Source organism: Podarcis gaigeae (genome assembly GCF_964106915.1).
Source record: "Podarcis gaigeae genome assembly, chromosome: 1".
Taxonomy (NCBI): Eukaryota; Metazoa; Chordata; class Lepidosauria; order Squamata; family Lacertidae; genus Podarcis; species Podarcis gaigeae.
Window position 1 is genome coordinate 106,726,385 of NC_139678.1, and position 20,281 is coordinate 106,746,665.

General features: G+C 44.1%; 1 protein-coding gene across 2 annotated transcripts in view; it reads right to left on the reverse strand.

The window, feature by feature from the left end:
• The window catches only part of LY75 (lymphocyte antigen 75), a 57,613-nt gene extending 37,332 nt beyond the window's left edge, over window positions 1-20,281 (reverse strand). For both annotated transcript variants that reach the window (XM_083703687.1, XM_083703686.1), the window contains exons 1-2: window positions 19,665-20,281; window positions 10,344-10,715 (exon numbers count right to left, since the gene is read on the reverse strand). In XM_083703687.1, coding sequence (XP_083559813.1) covers window positions 10,344-10,715; window positions 19,665-19,785 — 493 coding nt within the window. In that variant the 5' untranslated portion in view covers window positions 19,786-20,281. The remainder of the gene's footprint in view (window positions 1-10,343; window positions 10,716-19,664) is intronic.

A 20,281-nucleotide genomic window follows, 5' to 3' on the forward strand; every position in this document is an offset into this window, starting at 1 on the left:
CCGCAACATAAAGCCTGCGTCCCCTAAAATAAATTCTGTGTACGCCCATGTTTTGGGTTCAATGCTTTGCGAAAGGCTTAACTAGTGCATCTCAACCAGCAAAGCTATTCCTGGGATATGTCAGTTCAGCACCAGCTACACTGATACACTTCGCTCCTGATGGTGTGCTGCACTCTGCACATTTGGGGTTGCTAGCATTAATGGAATGTAGCCACAATCCCACAGAAGACACTTATAACAGCAAATACTCATGAGCACCTCCTTAGTAAGGATCTGCCCCGCTTGCTGGGAAAAGGGAGTAGATTTAACTGTGTTAGCAGTGCAAACCACTCTTAAAACACTTTAAAAAAAAGAAGAGAATAAGCCTCAGGGCAGAGACCAATACTGTTTCTAGGGCTTCACAGTTCACACGACCTTCTTCCCTGTAGCAGTTTCATCTACTTATTGACATATCAAGCTTTCAACCTCATCAAGGTAATAACTACTGCATTTTTTCACAACTATTGGAAATTCGGAGACGGCTGGCAACAGAGCTGCAGTTCTTGCATGCCATTTATGCATGTCTCATTTTTAAAAATTTGCCTTAGGGCAATCCTGTCCCGGCCCAGGGAGTCATTAAAGAACTACTGCATCTCTGCCAGCTTCTGCAGATCAGGGAAGAAGGAGGGCGGGGTTAGGAGTTATTTTGTGCTCCCCTCACCACTGTACCAGAATCCAGGCCCCTCTCTGGGAGCTGGCCTGACATAGGATCCAATGGATCCTGTAGCCCCTGCCCCCAAATGGTCCATTTTCATGCCTCCACTGGCTACCACCTGCTCAGGTGAGGACTGGGCCTACATCACAGCAAAACCCTCAACAGCAGGACTCCACACCACTGGCAGAAAGGGGTTCATCCTCTATCCTAACCCATCTATTGAGCTATCAATATTGAGGAGGGTAGGGAAGGATTTCAATCTTAGTTTCTTCCCAGTTTTTTTTTTAATACTTACAGCAATATTGGTGGTAGGAAGCATTCAATCAAGCAAACAATGTATGAATTTGAAAAGTGAAACAGAAAATATGTCTTGCCAGGAGTAGGAAAGTAGTAACTGAAAAAGCATGGACACCTGCAGGAATTTCCCCCCACCCTAGATTCTGGCAAAGTATACATACAAAATACATAAATATAAATCTAAAGACATAAAACATTTTGTATTGGGGGAAAACAAAACATTTTCTTGACTTTCGAACTGCTTTGCTGCTCTGGAAGGGAGCAACTGAAATAGTCTTGAGCTTTGTTGTAACCCAAGAGGGAAGGGAGTATGTGTATGTTTGACTAAAAACCCAAACCAGTCAATGACAAAATAATCAGATGAGTAAGAGGTGCTAGTAACTTCTCAGGTGTGTTTGAGGGTTATTATTTTTTGAAATGTGTACAGGGCGCTGTGGAGTTTATCACAGCAGTGGCAAATAGGAATGTATGGGTGATTACTTTCCCTTTAAGTTGTTTTTGCAGCAAAATCCACCAGCTTCAAGGGACTTTTTTTCTCTCATGGGTGAGAAAAAATAATAATCACACCCTCTCCTCAACATGGCTGCTACTATGAGCTTCACAGTCCCAGTTTCCCTTTCAAAAAACCAACACCTCAGGAGACTTGACTGCAGGGTTGCTGCCTCCCTATCCCACTCAGAAACACTTCTGGGATACTTTATGGGTCCATCATAAATTCTTTCAACAGGTCAACACTCTCTCAGCAAAATAGCCCCACACCCTGTAATGTGAATACAATAACGATGGGGCTTTATCTGCATTTGCATCATGGAGCAACTTTTAAATGTTTACAAACCGGGTGTGCGTATGTCACATTTTTCAATAATAAAGTGAGACCTGAACTATCGACTCTTGCCTTTACTGCTACCTGTTGTGTTTTGATAGGCACACTACTGCCTAAGCAGGGCCTAAGCACTAAACTCCTGGATTTCTGAACTGTTTTCTGTGGGCTGCAACCTCAACTCAACCAGGAGAACTAAAAACTAGCTTAAAAAATGAAACTGAAAACTCTGTCTCCAGGCAGTGACCGTGTCACTCTATATGGCTAGCTCTGCTTTCCTAAATGTCAACTGCACCTATGACTTCATTCATTGGCTAAAGACCCTGAACGGCAGTATAAGGGTTATTTCTCACAAAACCAGCAGGCAGAATAATGCCTGCACATTTCGCCTCATATCTTGAGATCTACAAGACTTAGAGACTTGCTTTTATTTTTTACTAATGACAGTTGGGGTTCTACAGCTCAAATAGGGGACTTTGTTGGGATTCGCAGGATACTGGATAAGTCTGCAGGCTTCAACAGGATGATGCAATACTCTGCTGGGTCAGAGTGACTCAGCAGGAGTGTGATTAATGTGATTGGCTATCACCTGTTTTAAAAAGGAAAGCCTGTTTAACAGTGGGCGTGGTTGGTGTGGTGGTTGTGCTGTAGTGTGGTGGAGAGTATTCGTTTGTAAGTACTCTGTATGGACTGTTTCTTTTGTATATGCCTGTATATAGCTCACATTAAAAAAAGACTGCACTGGAAAAACCTGGAACTCTTAGCGTCTCTGCTGAAAGCACCGCGTGAAATATGCGACAGGGTTATGGGCCCAGCACGCTTCCGCTGCGCAAGAGTACAGGTGGCAGTTATCTAGCCGTGGGTGCTGGAGGTGAGCTGCAGGGATGGAGCAGTCCAGAACTGGCGTGTTGCTGGAGAAGCTGACGGCCACGAACTACAGCATCTGGTTGGTCCGCATGCAACACTTCCTCAAGCGTGAGGGCCTGTGGAAAGTGGTGGAAACTACACCGCAGCCCCCTGCGTGGGATGAGGATGATGAAAAGCTGGCACTAGCAGAGGCCCAGCTTGAAAAGGATGAGAAAGCTTTGGCTACGATCATCCTTGGAGTGGACGACAGCCAGCTAGTCTACGTAGCTGATAAGGTAACGGCAAGTGAGGCGTGGAATGCGCTCAAGGCTGTCCATGTGTGAGAGACAGCTGGCTCACTGATAACACTGACCAGGAGACTGCACCGGTGTCGGAAGAAACCGGGGGACTCCCTGGTAAACCACCTAAAATTCCTAACAGGCTGTTTCCAGGAGCTAGCCTTAAGAGGGAGGCCTGTGGGGGAAGAGGTCAAAGTCTTTATAGTCCTGAGTTCCCTTGATGACAGCTATGATATGCTGGTCAACTCCCTCGAGTCGGTAGAGAATGATAAGCTGACTCTGGAATACGTTACCGGACGGTTGTATGCAGAGGAGGACAGGCGTGCAGAGCGGAAGATGACCTCAGCCCAGCTGTTGGAGCATCCCAGAGGGAACAACAGCCGGGAAGAGCAGAGGTGTCGGGAGCCGGAGAAACAGCCAGGAGGAGCTGCTGCAGACCAGCCGGTGGTCAACAAAGTAAAAAGGTGTTTTTGCTGCAAGTCCAGTGGACATCTGCTTCGGGACTGCCCGAGAAAACAACAAAAACAGCAGAAGCACAGGAGGCAGCAGAGAGAATCTACCGCTTGGGTGTCTGCAGATAGTCAAGAAAATGAAGAGCTGTGGGTTCTGGACAGTGGAGCTTCTCAAACCTTTTGTAAAAGAAAAGGACTGCTAACTGATGCTAGGGCTTCAAACAAAAAACATGTAAGTCTTGCTACGGGCCAGAAAGCTAATGTGGTTTGTGAGGGGGAGGTTGTGTTCCCACAGCTGGGACACACATTCAGGAATGTGTTGTGTGTGCCTAGTTTGCAAAACAATCTCCTGAGCATTCCTGACTTGGCAAAAGCAGGCTTTGAAGTAAACTTTGTGGGAGATCAGTGCCAGATAAAGCAAAATGGGGCAGTGTTGGCAAATGCTAACCTTAGAACTAATATGTATGTACTGCAGTGTGAGTCTAAGGTTGCGAATGTGCAAAATGTCCCAACCCATGATATGTGTATTCATCTCCTGCACAGGCGTCTGGCTCATGCTAGCTATAAGGTGCTAAACAAAACATTGGAGTTGTGTGGGGGGATGAAAAACATAAAAAGTTGTGATAATTACTTAGACTGTAATATCTGCAAGGAGGTTAAAAGCAGGGCTTGCCCAGTAGCAAGAGCAAGCCAGAGAGAAACCAAAAAACCACTGGAGTTGATTCATGCTGATGTAACTGGTCCTTTTCCGCCAAGTGTCTCCCGTAACAAGTACTGTTTGATCCTAGTGGATGACTATTCTAGATTTGGCTGGGTCTATCCATTAAAGCAAAAGTCTGACGTTGCCCAAACTTTGAAGTTCTGGGTAAGAAGGGTAGAAAGGCAACTTGGTGAAAAGGTGTGCTCTATTCAGTCAGACAGGGGAGGAGAGTTTATGGCAAGCTCCCTAAGAAACTGGTTGCGTTCCCAAGGGATTAAACATAGGCTTACCAATGTGGCGACGCCTCAGGAGAACGGGGTAGCAGAGCGTAGGGGAGGTGTCTTGCAGACACAAATGAAAGCATTGTTAGCAGATGCAAATCTCCCAATTAAGTACTGGGCTGAGAGCATTAAGACCGCGAATTATATTGGGAATCGCTTGTGGTCAAGGGTACTAGATGACATACCCTATAAGATTCTCTATAACAAAAGTCCCAGTTTGCAACATTTGAGAATCTTTGGGACAAAGGAATGGGTTGACATACCTGTAAAGAACCGAAGAAAAGGTGGGAAAAGGGCACAGCAGTTACTATTCCTTGGGTATGAAAGTGGTACGAAAGCCTACAGGTTTGAAGATGATAAAAATCTTTTGAGTTATAGTCGACCAGCCAGCTTTAATGAGCAAAGAAATTGGCCCAAGATACATGCAAACCTGCTGCCAGAAAAAGTTTTACTGCCGAGCGTACCTGATAAGGCAGTTGAAACAAAGCTAAGAATTGGCAGCTCTCCCAGAGAAACTGAAAGGGAGGAGGTAAAGGTTGAGCATTTTTCTCCAGCTGCTAGCATGGAGCAGGGGAGAGAAGAAAGTGCAACAGGGACAGGAGGAGGTAGATCTCCAAAGTCAATCCACCCCAAAAGCAGTCCTGAAGGTAGCCCAGGGGGTGAGGTTAATGAAACAAGGAGATCTGCAAGAAGTAATAAAGGTCAACCTCCAGACCATTATGGGTTCCCAGCCACCATAAACCAGGTTTGTGTAACTGAGCCAGAAAACTTTGAAGAAGTGCAAGAGTTACCTACTCTAGAGAAAGAGGCGTGGTTAAAGGCAATGCAGGCAAAGTATAACTCTCTGCTAAACAAGAATGTGTTTGTCCCTACAGAATTGCCTGAAGGTAAAAAGCCCATAAGCTGTAAGTGGGTTTTTAAAGTGAAAAAGCTGGCTGATGGTAGTTATCAGAGGAAAGCCAGATTGGTTGCAAGGGGCTTTACACAAAGGAAAATGATACATTATGATGAAGTGTTTGCCCCAACAGCAAAGGCTGAAACAGTAAAATCAGTTTTAGCAATGGCAAGTCTGAGAGGGTTAAAAGTTAATCATTTTGATGTTGCCTCAGCATATTTAAATGCTCCTATTGACGCCGAGGTGTATTTACAGCAAATACCAGGTTATGAGCTTGAAAAAGACAGCATGGTGTTAAAGCTGCAAAGGGCACAGACACAATGAATGCATAGACACAAGTTTGAAAAAGATGGGATTCAAACAAAGCCTGGCTGATTCCTGTTTATATTCAGCAATGGTGCAAGGAAGTATTTGTTATTTACTTTTGTATGTTGACGATATCTGTCTGATAACAACTGCACAAAAGCAAGTGTCTTGGTTTATAAACAGCCTAGGTAACAAATACAAACTGAAGTATTTGGGAGAGATTCAGAATTACTTAGGAGTAGAGGTTCAGAGAAATGAAGAGGGAGTCTACTCTCTGAGTCAGAAGGAAAAAAATTGAAAAGTTACTGAAGACATATGGAATGGAGAGGGCAAATGAGGCTGACACTCCCATAACTACCCAGTACAAAAATGAACCAGAAGGGCAAAAATGTGAGAATGCAACAGCATTTCATTCTCTGTTGGGTTCTCTGTTATATTTAAGTTGTTGGACAAGACCCGACATAACATTGGCAGTGCACATGTTAAGCCAAAGAAGTGCAGACCCGGCTCAGAGAGATTGGGTAGCACTTAAAAGAATCCTAAGGTATCTGAAAGGCACAAAAGATTACAAACTGGTGCTGGATACAGGATATGATCAGCAATTGTATGCATACGCTGATGCCAGCTGGGGGGACAGAGAAAATGGAAAGTCTACCACTGGCTATGCCATATATATTGGAAATGCCCTGGTTCAGTGGAAATCCCAGAAACAAACATTTGTTGCCACAAGTACTTGTGAAGCAGAGTACTCAGCCATAAGCGAATGTGTATCACAAATAGAATGGTTTGCTTGCCTAACAAAAGAGCTTGGAATACCTTCTGAAATGCCAATCACTGTGCTAAGTGACAACATGGCTGCACAACAGCTTGCTAACCAACAGAACTTTAAAAGCAAGAGTAAACATATAGCTATAAGATACGGAAATGTTAAAAATGCTTTGGAAAGAAATGTGTTAAAGGTACAGCACTGTAACACAAAATGTAATGTGGCAGATTTGTATACAAAATGTTTGGATGCTCCTAAATTTCGAGACTTAAGAGAATTATTAGGTCTCAAGCCTTTGACTTAAGGAGGAGTGTTGGGATTCGCAGGATACTGGATAAGTCTGCAGGCTTCAACAGGATGATGCAATACTCTGCTGGGTCAGAGTGACTCAGCAGGAGTGTGATTAGTGGGTTTGGCTATCACCTGTTTTAAAAAGGAAAGCCTGTTTAACAGTGGGCGTGGTTGGTGTGGTGGTTGTGCTGTAGTGTGGTGGAGAGTATTCGTTTGTAAGTACTCTGTATGGACTGTTTCTTTTGTATATGCCTGTATATAGCTCACATTAAAAAAAGACTGCACTGGAAAAACCTGGAACTCTTAGCGTCTCTGCTGAAAGCGCCGCGTGAAATACGCGACAGACTTTGCCCCCACTCCAGAAACCAATGCCTGAAAGTCAGTGGAGCCGATAAGGAAAAACAGTCAAGTGGATTGGAAGTGATAGGCAGCTCAGCAGAAGTGCAAAACTAGCCAGCCTACGTATATTACCTGCTTCAACTGGCAGAGCTGGTCTTGACCGCTTTGTAGAAAAAAAGGCTACTGTATGACAACTATGCATTTCTACTCCGGTTTAACCTAACAAATTTGCAGATTCTTACTGCAATCAAAGTGGATCTTTAAGGTCCACCTAAAATTGTCACCTGTTTCGCTACAATCAGTGTGACTCAAACTATGGTAGATGCAAACACCCCAAAATAGTCTGGTGGCTGCAGCCTCTGCCAACTCTATGGATGTGGCAGCCCTTTCAAACTCAGTAGGAGTTATTATATACAGTAATATATAAAGTACCTATGTTTTCCCCCCCTATGCACTGTACTGAGGGATTGAACACCACAGTATGTATCGATGGCCTTATAAGCTATTTGACAAAACCAAAAATGAAAAAAGAATCGGAAGGGGAGGGGGAGGGGAAGGAAGAGAAAGCAGATCCAAGCATTAATGCTTCATAGTTACATAAACACAGAAAGAAAATCATGCCTAGAAATTGCAGTGCGGCACACTGTAAAGCACATTTGAAGCAGATTTCACATTCCCACCACTCGAAGTATTCTGGGCACTGTCGTTTACCCATCACAACATTATAATTCCCAACACCTTTAATAAATTACAGTACCCAGAAATCTTTGAGGGGGGAAATGTGTTTTGAATGTGCTTTAAAGGTATAGTGTGTATCCAAACCAAGTTTCTCCCCAGCAACAGAGAAAGACAAAATTACCTGCCTTGAGGTAAATTTTCACTTGCTTGGGCACGTCAGAACATTTTCCTCAGCGAGAACCACTGTGTTTGTAAACTAGGGGTGCTTACTATGCAGCCAATTAGAAAACACAGATTGAAATACACTGACAATCCTCACAACAGACACCCACCCACAGAGAGACTGTTTCCTGGGCACTTAAGTGGGGGTTGAGGCAGCAACCGTGTCCAGGGCATAAAGCCTAATTATTATGGCACCATTTGCAAGTTCTCCCACTTCTCACTGTTACACTTTATACTGTATACATTGTTCGTGTTTCTCTAGTGTATTCAGCACACACTGGTCCTCTCATCATGTTAGTTTGTGACCGCCCCTGCTTTAAATTCTCTTCATAATAATAATGTTACTGTTAGCGGTAAATCCAGCAATGGACTTATGTCACCCTGAGTCTTGAGGGCCAAACTGCTCAGTGCAGCACTTAAATTTCATTTAAATCATGCATATTGTTATGATTTTAACTATAGGCAATATTGAGGATTTTTATAGTGGAAACACAGGAATTTGTTTTAAAGCAAATAGAATAAAATAAAATATGGGATATCTTTATAGTTTACAACTTGAAAATATGTTTTTTATTCCTTCTGAGTAAAACTTGATTTTTTTTAAACAACAACTTGATTAAACTTGGGAGGACTACAAGGGTCTAGGTAAAATGGTCCTGGGAGCCAGATCTGGCCTACTGGCAAAGCAGCCGGCTGCAAAACGAGATTATTCACATTATTATTTGTAGACCGTCTTCATTAACTAGGCTAAACCACATGTGTTCTCACTACTCGTCATTCTAGTTTTACAGCATAGTGTTTCACATTTTGTTTGAACTAAACATGGTCCATAATAATAATAATAAACAATAGCTAGTAGTTGAAAAATGAAGGTATGCCTGTTGTTTTAGTTTTCTTTCTCCCATGCCATTTCTGGCATGCTTGAGGATCTGTTAACCGTGGGCAGGATTTACCTAACCACCCCTGTCTGCACAAACCTGCACGAGGAATTATGCTTGCTCAACAGGGCTCTTCACTCACACCCACCCACTCCTAGAAATTGGCCTTGGGGGTGCCGGAACCATCAGAAAAGCATGGGGGGGGGGGAGGAAAGGAGGTATAGCTGGCAAGCTGCAATGCTTGCACATAAGAATAGATTGTAATAGCATGATTAAATATTTTCAGCCTGCATTTTGTACAGCATCTGTATGTGTCTACACAGAAGTAAAGCCTGCCGAGTTCAGTGAGACTTTCTCCCTGGTAAAGGAATATATGGTTACAGCCTTCATTAGATTTTTATTTAAAAGGGCTATTATCCCTGGGACCTTCTACCAAAAGCAAGTCCCATAATAGTGGTGCAGTGCAGTGTATTACATTTAGACCTGGGAAACTTGAGTTGAAGACCCAGCTCAGCCATGCACAATGTTGTGTAAGTCATTATTTCTAAATCTGCTATTTCCTAATCTGTAAAACTGATACGACCTACGATTAGGGTTCAGAGTTTGATAGGTACAAAAAGATTTGGCCAATTGGTTCAATAATCTATTATTTTTAAAGCATTCATGTTCTGATATCATAATAACTGTAATCATCCACAAATACAACACTGAGGCCAGCTATTTTTTTAAAAAAAATGTTAGATAACCCTTACTGTAAAACAAAGGGACGCGGGTGGCGCTGTGGGTTAAACCACAGAGCCTAGGACTTGCCGATCAGAAGGTCGGCGGTTCGAATCCCCGCGACTGGGTGAGCTCCCGATGCTCGGTCCCTGCTCCTGCCCCCCTAGCAGTTCGAAAGCACGTCAAAGTGCAAGTAGATAAACGGCGTTTCCGTGCACTGCTCTGGTTTGCCAGAAGCGGCTTAGTCATGCTGGCCACATGACCCAGAAGCTGTACGCCGGCTCCCTCGGCCAATAAAGAGAGATAAGTGCTGCAACCCCCGGAGTCGGCCACGACTGGACCTAATGGTCAGGGCTCCCTTTACTTTTACTGTAAAACAATACTGAGTTTGAGCCAGATTAAGTTGTCTTTAATCTCATTAAAATCAATGAAATTTACATTAGTCATGCCTATCCTAAACTCACTTAATGGGGAGTAAGTCCCAACTGAACTCAAAGGGGCTTACTTCTCAATATACAAGTACAGGATTGCACTGGCAGTCAGAACTTAAACTGGACCTGATCCATTAACTTTAGAAAAGACTGCAATTAATCACTTCTTCACACTTTTATTCTGCCATTCCAAGGAGCTCAGGGAGGTGTACTAGCCATTAGTACCTAATGAGCTTCCATGGCTTTGTGAAGATTTAGATCCGAGATTTCCTAAGTCCAAGTCCGTACACATTAGACAGAACCACTGTTGACTGTCTACTCTTTAACTCTTTTCAAAATCAGCATTTACCTACATATTTACTTAACTGAAACTCATGTGCAAACTTCTCCTTTCTCCAGATAAAACAAATGAGAAGGAAAATACATACTGCGATAAGGGAGTTTGCAAATAGTATCACTGGAATTGCTTCTTCTCCAGGTATCAGAAGAGTTTATGCTTGCTGTCACAATTCCATTTTGTAAAGTCAGCTTGTTCTCAGATGCAGATGATATTGAGGCATCGTCACAGCGCCACCACAGTGAAAGATCCGAGTCACAATCCACCACTTTCAAGGCATTCTGGGATTTGGCAGTTTCTAGTCCAAGGCACTTTTGGGACCCCAAGTTAAAAAGGCGATGCTGGGAGACCCATGTCCACAAGGTCTCTTCTGCTCCCTGGCAGTCTCCTGTTGTTATCTGCTGGTTTTTAACTTGGATGCACTTGTTGGTTTTTTCATGGCGGATGGTGAAGACATTGTTATCTGCATTAGAAAAGAGGCATATGCTTTGGTGAGTTTTTCCTCTGTGATTTACAGTGGGGAAACAATACTATACTGGTGGTACATTAAGAACATGCTTCCTGGAAAGTACTACCACCAACTAAATGTGTGATTCTAAACATGTAATTCCCAATACAGAAAGTTGCTGCTCTGTAAATTTACTGCTATGTAAAATGTACTCCAACTATAAATTTGTTAAGCCTGATCAAGGATGAACTGATCAGGGTAACTCATCAAATAAATGGGCAAATGGAATTAATAAGGTTTGTTTGGTGTGTGTGTAATTCTAGGTTTATTAGAATCAAATGTATTGTTTAGAAACAATAGGAATATCTTCATTAAAACTTTTAATTTTTTAAAAAAGTCTTATCTGTAACTTATAAAAATGGAAAACTTTTTAATTTAGCATGAAGTGATAAGTTAACCAAGTTCTGTAAACCAGAGGTCCTAGAGCTTAAATCATTTATCACACCTTAGGGGCAATAGAACACAGCTCACTTTTACCTGGATCAAGGAACCCGTGGCATTCAGATATTTCTGGATATAGCTCCCATTAGGCCCAAGCAGCATAACCAATGGACTAGGATGGTGGAAGTTGGAGTCCAATATCATCTTGATGGCCACAGGTTCATCTTTCCTGACCCTGACTTTTATTAGTCTCTAGATACGACCTTTCCCAAACTTGGGTCTCCAGCTGTTTTTGGACTACAATTCCCATTATCCCTGACCACTGGCCCTGCTAGGTAGGGATGATGGGAAACCCTGCTCTAGAAGTATTTTGAAGTCCAAAGTAGTTGCAACTCATCATGAAATTTATCCCAGATAACCCTAGGCACTTTGACTGAAATGGAAGTTAATTTTGTGATGAGCAAATCTTATATAAAAGCACAAGCTAAATTGTGTGGTTTTTGTCTAATTTACACTGGAGCAAACAATCCCAGGGGACAGCCATGTATGGAGATGGTTAAACCTCTTTTGTCATATAGGAAAATGTGTGTTTGTTTACATCCTGTATGTGTGTGTGTCTATTAAATTAGTGGTACTTTTTTTTTTTAAGATCATAGTGTCAAAGTAATAACTGCTCTGTTAAATAAAGCTATGGAAAATAGCAAGTTAACTGGGACATAAAATATTTATTCAGAATTCATTAGCCTGAATACTGGAATTTTATATACAAAAGCTTCTAGCTGGAGAGAAATATGTTTGTGCACTCACAGCCCACTCAGGGCCTATTCCTTGGAGTCATGCCTCCAGCAATTTGCTGGAAGAAAACAATTGTGCTGTGTTTTATGCCTTCAGCTGAAATGCGCTATGCAAGTTCTATTTCATTTCTAAAATGTCACCCAGTGCTGGAGCAGGCTGCTGAATACTCAAGAAAATAAACAAACAATACCCAACCCAACCCCTCATGGATAATTCTGTGGAAAGGAGGGGGGGGGGCAGCATAAGAATAGTCAGTATTCAATCTCTTAACTTGGCATTAAGACATGGGCACAGGAATAATAGATTGGCCTGGCGTTCAGTCTTATTGGGAGTGCAATATTCTCTTTATTTGATTTGATTTATAGTTTGCAGCCTTTGGAGTGTGTGTGTGTGTTCTGTAGTTAAGACAATACAACAATAAAGTCATAGTACTGTAGTTCCTAATTTGCAACTGATTATGACATTGATTTATAATCAACTTTCCCTAACTTTTGTTCTTTAAACAGCCAGAAATTAACTAAAACCTTATCGCTGACATGGTGTATAGTATAATAGCTTGCTTCATCAAATAAAGGGGTAGGCAGATTTAAGAGCTGCCATCTTACTTACGGCTGGCAAAACATTCTAAAATGTCATTTATGAAAAACAAAATAGCACCAGAAGATATATTTTATGTAGTGCACTATTTCCTCTGGCACACAACAATCTCTTTACTCTTCATGTTTCCTGAAACTGCTGAGACTCAAGCTTACTTGATCATCAGAAATCTGACCCATGTGATTTGAATCTCAAGAGGAATCCACTCCTAGCTATAATCACCCCTCATCCAGCATTAGAAGTGAGCACATCGATCCCATGAGATTCAATCCTGTCACATAAGTATTTCTTGTTTATCATCTCTGCAGGCTCAGCAAGCTAATTCACACCTCAACACCATTTTAAACCACACATCAGCACTCACAAAATGTAAATGCTAAACAACCAAATTTCTAAATAGATAAAGAAGAGGATCAAGAAAGGCTGAGTTCACCTTCTTTTACATAGGCAATATTTCTCCTGCAGCTGAAGAAAACCCAATAAACAGAGAGAAACTAATTCAGAGTGTGATGCTGATGACGCCAAGATTGCAGGTTCGATTCCTGTGTATTTTCCGGCATTGCAGGGGGTTGGACTGGATCAGGCTTCCTCAAACACAGCCCTCCAGATGTTTTGAGACTACAATTCCCATCATCCCTGACCACTGGTCCTGCTAGCTAGGGATCATGGGAGTTGTAGGCCAAAAACATCTGGAGGGCCGAGTTTAAGGAAGCCTGGACTAGATGATCCTCAGGGTCTCTTCCAACTCTACAATTCTATGATTCTCCTACATGTGTGTAGGGGTTTCCTATGATTAACAATGTCAGCTAAGGTAGCTGGAAAGAGCCTCTACCTTAAAATGTTTTGGAGTTCTCAAGATTTTCTGCAGAGAGATGACTCAGGGCAGTCCAATATAGGACAGCCTGAGTTGTTTATGTCACAGCAGTTAAAACTAACCCCACTTAACAGAGTTGCAAGGAAAACATTAAGACACACAAATGATTTTTTTTTAAGAATAAACTACATATGGAAGCAAACATTACATCTTGGAATATAGCGATGGAGCATTATGAGAGTCCTTCCAATGGTGCAAGCAATGATAAGAAAATAATTATTGTAAAAGGTATTGAGAATTGTAGACATGGGATACTGAATTGGTCCATTGAGCTCTCTACTGTCTACCCTGACTGGCAGTGGATCTCCAGTGTTTCAGACAAGGGGGCATTACCACTGCTACCTGGAGATGCAGATTGATGCATTTAACTAAGCTAAAGCAAATGTTACAGATACAATGCCTAAATTCACAGAAACGTTAAACCCAGAAAGGCAACAAGTCATTTGGAAATGGGACAGCAACACCTTGAGGGGCAGAAGCAGAATAAACTATTCAACATAAGATAAATTATTATGCATGTATAATTTGTACAAGTTGATGTATAAACATGGACTCCTCTTTTGTGTGCATAATTTATGTTACCTTGGAAAAGCTAGTGAACACACAAGCACAAGGACAGCAACAGCAGTTAAGTCATGCCAACAAAGAATAGACTGCCTATAATCAGAGACAGCATGTTTCTGATCACTGGCTGTGCGGAGAAAACATCATGGGGTGTCTCTTTCTGTCACGTCCCACTTGCAAGCTTTTCTGGTTACTGAAGAACTGTGAGGTTTCAGCCTGAAGTCCTCACTTAAACCTCAGCTACGAACATTAGGTTATGTCATCCTCACTCAGCTTTCTGCAATATGGAAATAATAGAAGACGGGTCTATTCCACAGGGCTGTTGCAACTGCGCTAATGAATCAGAGGAGATGCAATGTACAGTGGTACCTCAGGTTAAGTACTTAATTCGTTCCGGAGGTCCGTACTTAACCTGAAACTGTTCTTAACCTGAAGCACCACTTTAGCTAATGGGGCCTCCAGCTGCTGCCGCACCGCCGGAGCCCTATTTCTGTTCTCATCCTGAAGCAAAGTTCTTAACCTGAAGCACTATTTCTGGGTTAGCGGAGTCTGTAACCTGAAGCATATGTAACCTGAAGCGTCTGTAACCTGAGGTACCACTGTAATTCTAATGTATCAGCATTACCTGGCTGGCCACTGAGTAGAACTCTGGGCTGCTGCAAATGCTATATACAGTGGTGCCTCGCTAGACGAAATTAATCCGTTCCGCGATTCTCTTCGTCTAGCGGTTTTTTCGTCTTGCGAAGCAAGCCCATTGACAGCTTAGCGGATTAGTGCTAGAGCTGTCAAGCGGCTTCCAGCGATCAGCTGTTAAGCGGCTTATCAGCGGAACAGCTGATAAGCGGCTTAGCGGCTTAGGAAAAGGGCAAAAAAAGCAAAAAAAAACCGCTGGGGGACGCAAGATTTTTTCGTCTTGTGAAGCAACCCCATAGGGAAATTCGTTTTGTGAAGCGCCTCCAAAACAGAAAAACCCTTTCGTCTAGCGGGTTTTTCGTCTTGCGAGGCGTTCGTCTTGCGGGGCACCACTGTACAGTGATACCTTGGGTTACAGATGCTTCAGGTTACAGACTCCGCTAACCCAGAAATAGTACCTCGAGATAAGAACTTTGCTTCAGGATGAGAACAGAAATTGTGTGGCGCCAGCAGCGGGAGGCCCCATTAGCTAAAGTGGTACCTCACGTTAAGAACAGTTTCAGGTTAAGAACGGACCTCCAGAACGAATTAAGTTCTTAACCTGAGGTACCACTGTACATGCGCCAGTCTCTCATACTTGTTTTCCTCCTTTTCAAGATCAGAAGAGAGTCTCACCCACAGTTGCCCAGCACTGTGCTGTGTAATGTACCTGGCTGCTATAGCAGCCTTGTTGCCAGCCTTGAGCCAGGAGAATCACCTGAGGACTGTATTTCCAGCAGCAGTGGGGCCGGTCGGCACTCTGACAGCACCATCAGCACAGGGTAGATGAGAACGAGAGCAAAGCAAGCATGTTATTACCCCCCCACACACACACACACCCTGCCCTGCATCTACATCTGAGTGCCAATTCCCTTAATTCCATGGGGAATACCTGTCATAGATACAGGTTCTTCAAACATGAGAATTGTAAGATATGTATCTTAAGATGGGCAAACTCCTCTGCAAAAGCGGAAATCAGCTCCAGCAATCACAAATATTGTCTATAGGCAATATTTATTTAGTTATAACTTAGAGCCTTACGTTCCTAAGACCTAAGTATACAGAGACATCACATCACCTCTTTGTAGTACAAGGGCTGTCAACATTGCAGCTTTTCTCCCTTTGTTCTCTTCTTTCTCTTACCACTCTTCCTTTACTACTAGTTCTTTGATCTCGTATTTTGACAGAATTACAAGCCTGGTAGATGAAGGGAACGCAGTGGATGTAGCCTACCTTGATTTCAGCAAGGCATTTGACAAGGTGCCCCATGATATTCTTGTAAAGAAGCTGGTAAAATGCGGTCTTGACTATGCTACCACTCAGTGGATTTGTAACTGGCTGACTGACTGAACCCAAAGGGTGCTCATCAATGGTTCCTCTTCATCCTGGAGAAGAGTGACTAGTGGGGTGCCACAGGGTTCTGTCTTGGGCCCGGTCTTATTCAACATCTTTATCAACGACTTGGATGATGGACTCAAGGGCATCCTGATCAAATTTGCAGATGACACCAAACTGGGAGGGGTGGCTAACACCCCAGAGGACAGGATCACACTTCAAAACGACCTTGACAGATTAGAGAACTGGGCCAAAACAAACAAGATGAATTTTAACAGGGAGAAATGTAAAGTATTGCACTTGGGCAAAAAAAATGAGAGGCACAAATACAAGATGGGTGACACCTGGCTTGAGAGCAGTACAAACTTGACATGAGCCAACAGTGTGACGCAGCAGCTAAAAAAGCCAATGCAATTCTGGGCTGCATCAATAGGAGTATAGCATATAGATCAAGGGAAGTAATAGTGCCACTGTATTCTGCTCTGGTCAGACCTCACCTGGAGTATTGTGTCCAGTTCTGGGCACCACAGTTCAAGGACACTGACAAACTGGAACGTGTCCAGAGGAGGGCAACCAAAATGGTCAGAGACCTGGAAACGATGCCTTATGAGGAACGGCTAAGGGAGCTGGGCATGTTTAGCCTGGAGAAGAGGAGGTTAAGGGGTGATATGATAGCCATGTTCGAATATATAAAGGGATGTCACATAGAGGAGGGAGAAAGGTTGTTTTCTGCTGCTCCAGAGAAGCGGACACGGAGCAATGGATCCAAACTACAAGAAAGAAGATTCCACCTAAACATTAGGAAGAACTTCCTGACAGTAAGAGCTGTTCGACAGTGGAATTTGCTGCCAAGGAGTGTGGTGGAGTCTCCTTCTTTGGAGGTCTTTAAGCAGAGGCTTGACAACCATATGTCAGGAGTGCTCTGATGGTGTTTCCTGCTTGGCAGGGAGTTGGACTCAATAGCCCTTGTGGTCTCTTCCAACTCTATGATTCTATGATTCTACTTCCTTCCTGTTCTATCAGACAAAACCAGTAACTTCTGTCTAGAAGAAAAAACAGCCAAAAGTGTTGTCATATCAGGGTGCAAGCTAAAAGATATGCCTGCTACCTGTAAACATCTGAAGATTAGAGTTATAGAAAAAAACTGAGTCAGTAAGTTCTTATTTACCCAGAGTGGTCATTGAAAAACAGCCTAAACAAGTATTTCTCACCCCTTAAGCGGTGAGGTGCCTGAAAATTGCTAAAGATCCCCAGACCTCAATGTGTTGGAACCTATGGTAAATTGAAGAAACAATCCCTGCTATCCTGCTATATTAAGGACTCTCGCACTGTAGCATGAGCTAATTTAATGACTAGCTTGGCAAGTTTCTCCAAGTACTTTTGTACTTTTGCAGGCTTTTATTTAGTTATTTCATTAATAAGGGAAATGTATATTCTGCCCTTTTCACAGTGTGGCCTCAAGTTGGGTTCTAACCATCATGCCTTGAATTATTTGCAAGTATTCCATTAAAAAAAAAAGTTTGACTGAAAGCTTTTGAGTGTATTTGAATATAACATTCAAACGACATTAAGGCTGCAATCCTATACACATCGACCTGGAAGTAATCCTACAGAATTCAATGGGGCTTACTTCTGAGTAGACATGCATAGGATTGCACTATAAGGAAGCTTTCCCTCTTCTTCAAACATTTACTTTAGCCACTGGGAGAAAAACTGGGATGTTTATACCGTATTGGCCTGAATACAAGACTCACTTTCCCCCCAAATTCCAACTGTGAAAAGAGTGGCTTATATTCACCTTACACGGGTAAACAGCATCAGGAGCACGGCAAAGTGGCGTCTGCCCTATGCGTAGCCCCCTGTCGTCTCCTCCAAGGCTGGGAAGGAAGAGAACGTGGAAGGGGAAAACCACTGGCAACGCAGCGCAGCTCCCCCCCTCCCCATGCAGCCAGAAGCAGTGAGGAAGGGAGCAGCTTATATTCGGGTATTTTTTCTTCCCCCCCCTCCAATTTTAAAGGTGCGGCTTATATTCGAGTGCAGCTTATATTTGGGCCAATATGGTACATCATGTAAAATTAACATGGCATACTTTTTAAACTTCAAATCTCAAATTAGTTTAAGAAAATTCTAGAAAATCAGTTCAAAAATTCTAGAAAATCTGTATCGCTGGTGCCAATACTACCAGTCTTCAAGCTAAGTATGAGAACCAGGCATAGTGCCTGACTGGTCCAAGGATATCACATGAGCTAAAATCAAGATGCCTAAACTACCACCACTGCATAACAGGTAAAGATTAAACAGGTGCTATTTTTGCACCATGGAAATGCAGTGAAATGAAAATTTGTAACCGCTAAACTTTCGCAACCTTCTTTTCAAGCAGACATTGCCAGAGGTGGAGGAAGTGCCTCATCTCCCTTAGGAGAATTTGTTCTCTTGCCTGGAGGGTAAAGGAACAATCAACCTTCCTCCTGAATGTAGCCACCGAGCTCCTCAAGGTAGTTCCAACCGGTTTGTGGAATTCCCCTTCACCCACCCACGATCTGTCCTTTCTTTACTGTGAACTGGGTGGCAATTGGAGCCAGGCCAACCTTTGAGCCCCTGAGTCATGCTGCGGAAGGATTCTATTACAAAGGCTCCCCGGAGCATATAAACAACTCCTGGAGAAAGAGCAAAAAGGGTGTGTGGGAAAGCCGTTGAAAAACGGAGGTGAAAAAGGCACTTGGCAATCAGGACAACAGAAGAGGAAAAACGAAAGTCTTTCTTGCCCCGCCCACTCCAGCTTGCAGGATTAAAGCACCTTCTACTGCAGTAGCTGCTAGAGGAAATCGCCTCCACCCTATTGGTGGAAAGTAGGGCTCGAACTCCTACTGGCTCGGATCTCGAGAAGCTACGCTTCTTAGTTGACAGGAGAAAGGTGCTCTAGCAAACGCGCTCGCGTTTTATATCCGTACTTCCTGGGGTTCCAGGCCGGAGCCCTTGGACGAAATGTGCAGGTTGCCGAGCTAAAAATAAAACACGGATTTCTGTCTAGTCACGCTTCCTTTCAAACGCAGCTCTTTCTGTCCAACGCAGGAGAAAAGAAGACATCCGTCCTACGCATCTGGGAAGACAAATGTGCTTTTCCACCCCCCACTCCCACGTAGTTCAGCAGGGGAAATCCACCCACCCGCCAAGGGGGGAAAACCCCACTCGGGGCATTTCGGTTATTTCAGAAAATGGGGAACAAGCGAGGCACACTTTCAGTTTCGCAAGGCTTCGCTTCGGCGGTGCTGTCAGGGCTGACGTCCAGGGCCCCCGCTCGGCGCAAGGAGCGGAAGGGGGCGTCCCAATGCGGTGCAGAGCTGCCCCCCCCCCATTTTGAAGTAACCGAAATAACACGCGCGCGCACATTAGCAGCTAAAGGGCCGCCCGCCCCCCTTGAGCAAAAAGCATCTGTTAAGTCTATGGAATCTAACTGCGCCAAGGTGCGTCTCTTCAAAAAAACAACAACCCCACCCCTCTAAGAAACTTGCACCGCGCCACAAGGAGGGGCTTCTCCCCAACAACCCTCGAGAACTTTGCGCGGGGATTTTTATTTTTTCCCGCCTTGCGGGCTGCGCCCACGTTGGCTGGCACCAGGTTCCTCGGTCCCCAGCCCGGGCGCAAAAGTGCGCGGCCAAGTTACCCGCCAGGCTGCGGTTCTTTACCTGGGGAGCAGCGCGCGCCGCAGCACAGCAAGGTGGCGAGCAGCAGGGGCGGCAGCAACAGCTGCAGCCCAGCTTCCCGGCAGGTGGCGGGCAGGAAATGCCGGCGCGCCCTCCTCCTCATACTCCCCGCAGCGGACGGCAAAGTTGCAGCGGCAAGTGCGGAGACGGGCGGGCGCGACCGCCGCTTTCCCAGAGAAATGCTGCCCCTTTCCTCCTTCTCCTCCTTTGGGCGCTTCCCAGGCGCTCGGTCCCCGTCGCCGCCGCAGCGCCAATGACAACGGAGCGCAACCTATTGGCGGACGTCCAGGCCAATCAGGGTTTTTTTTCGCCTTGCCCTGGTGTTAAGGCGCAAGTTGTTGCCAGAAGATAGGCCGAGCAGTGCGCGCGGATGGCGAGGAGCTGCTATATAAGCGCTTGTATCTTTCTCTCACACCCACGCCTTCGTCTTAAAGGGGCCTACGGCTGTAGATAAGGCGAGGTCCCGCGATGAGAAGTTAAGATACCGAAAGTAAACAAGCTGCAACAGAAGAGTATTGCTCTGCAAGAGAGATGAACCCCAATACGTAGGAGGTTTAACGGTTTAGCAGCGAGGCAATAGGGCTGGCAGAACATAGTTG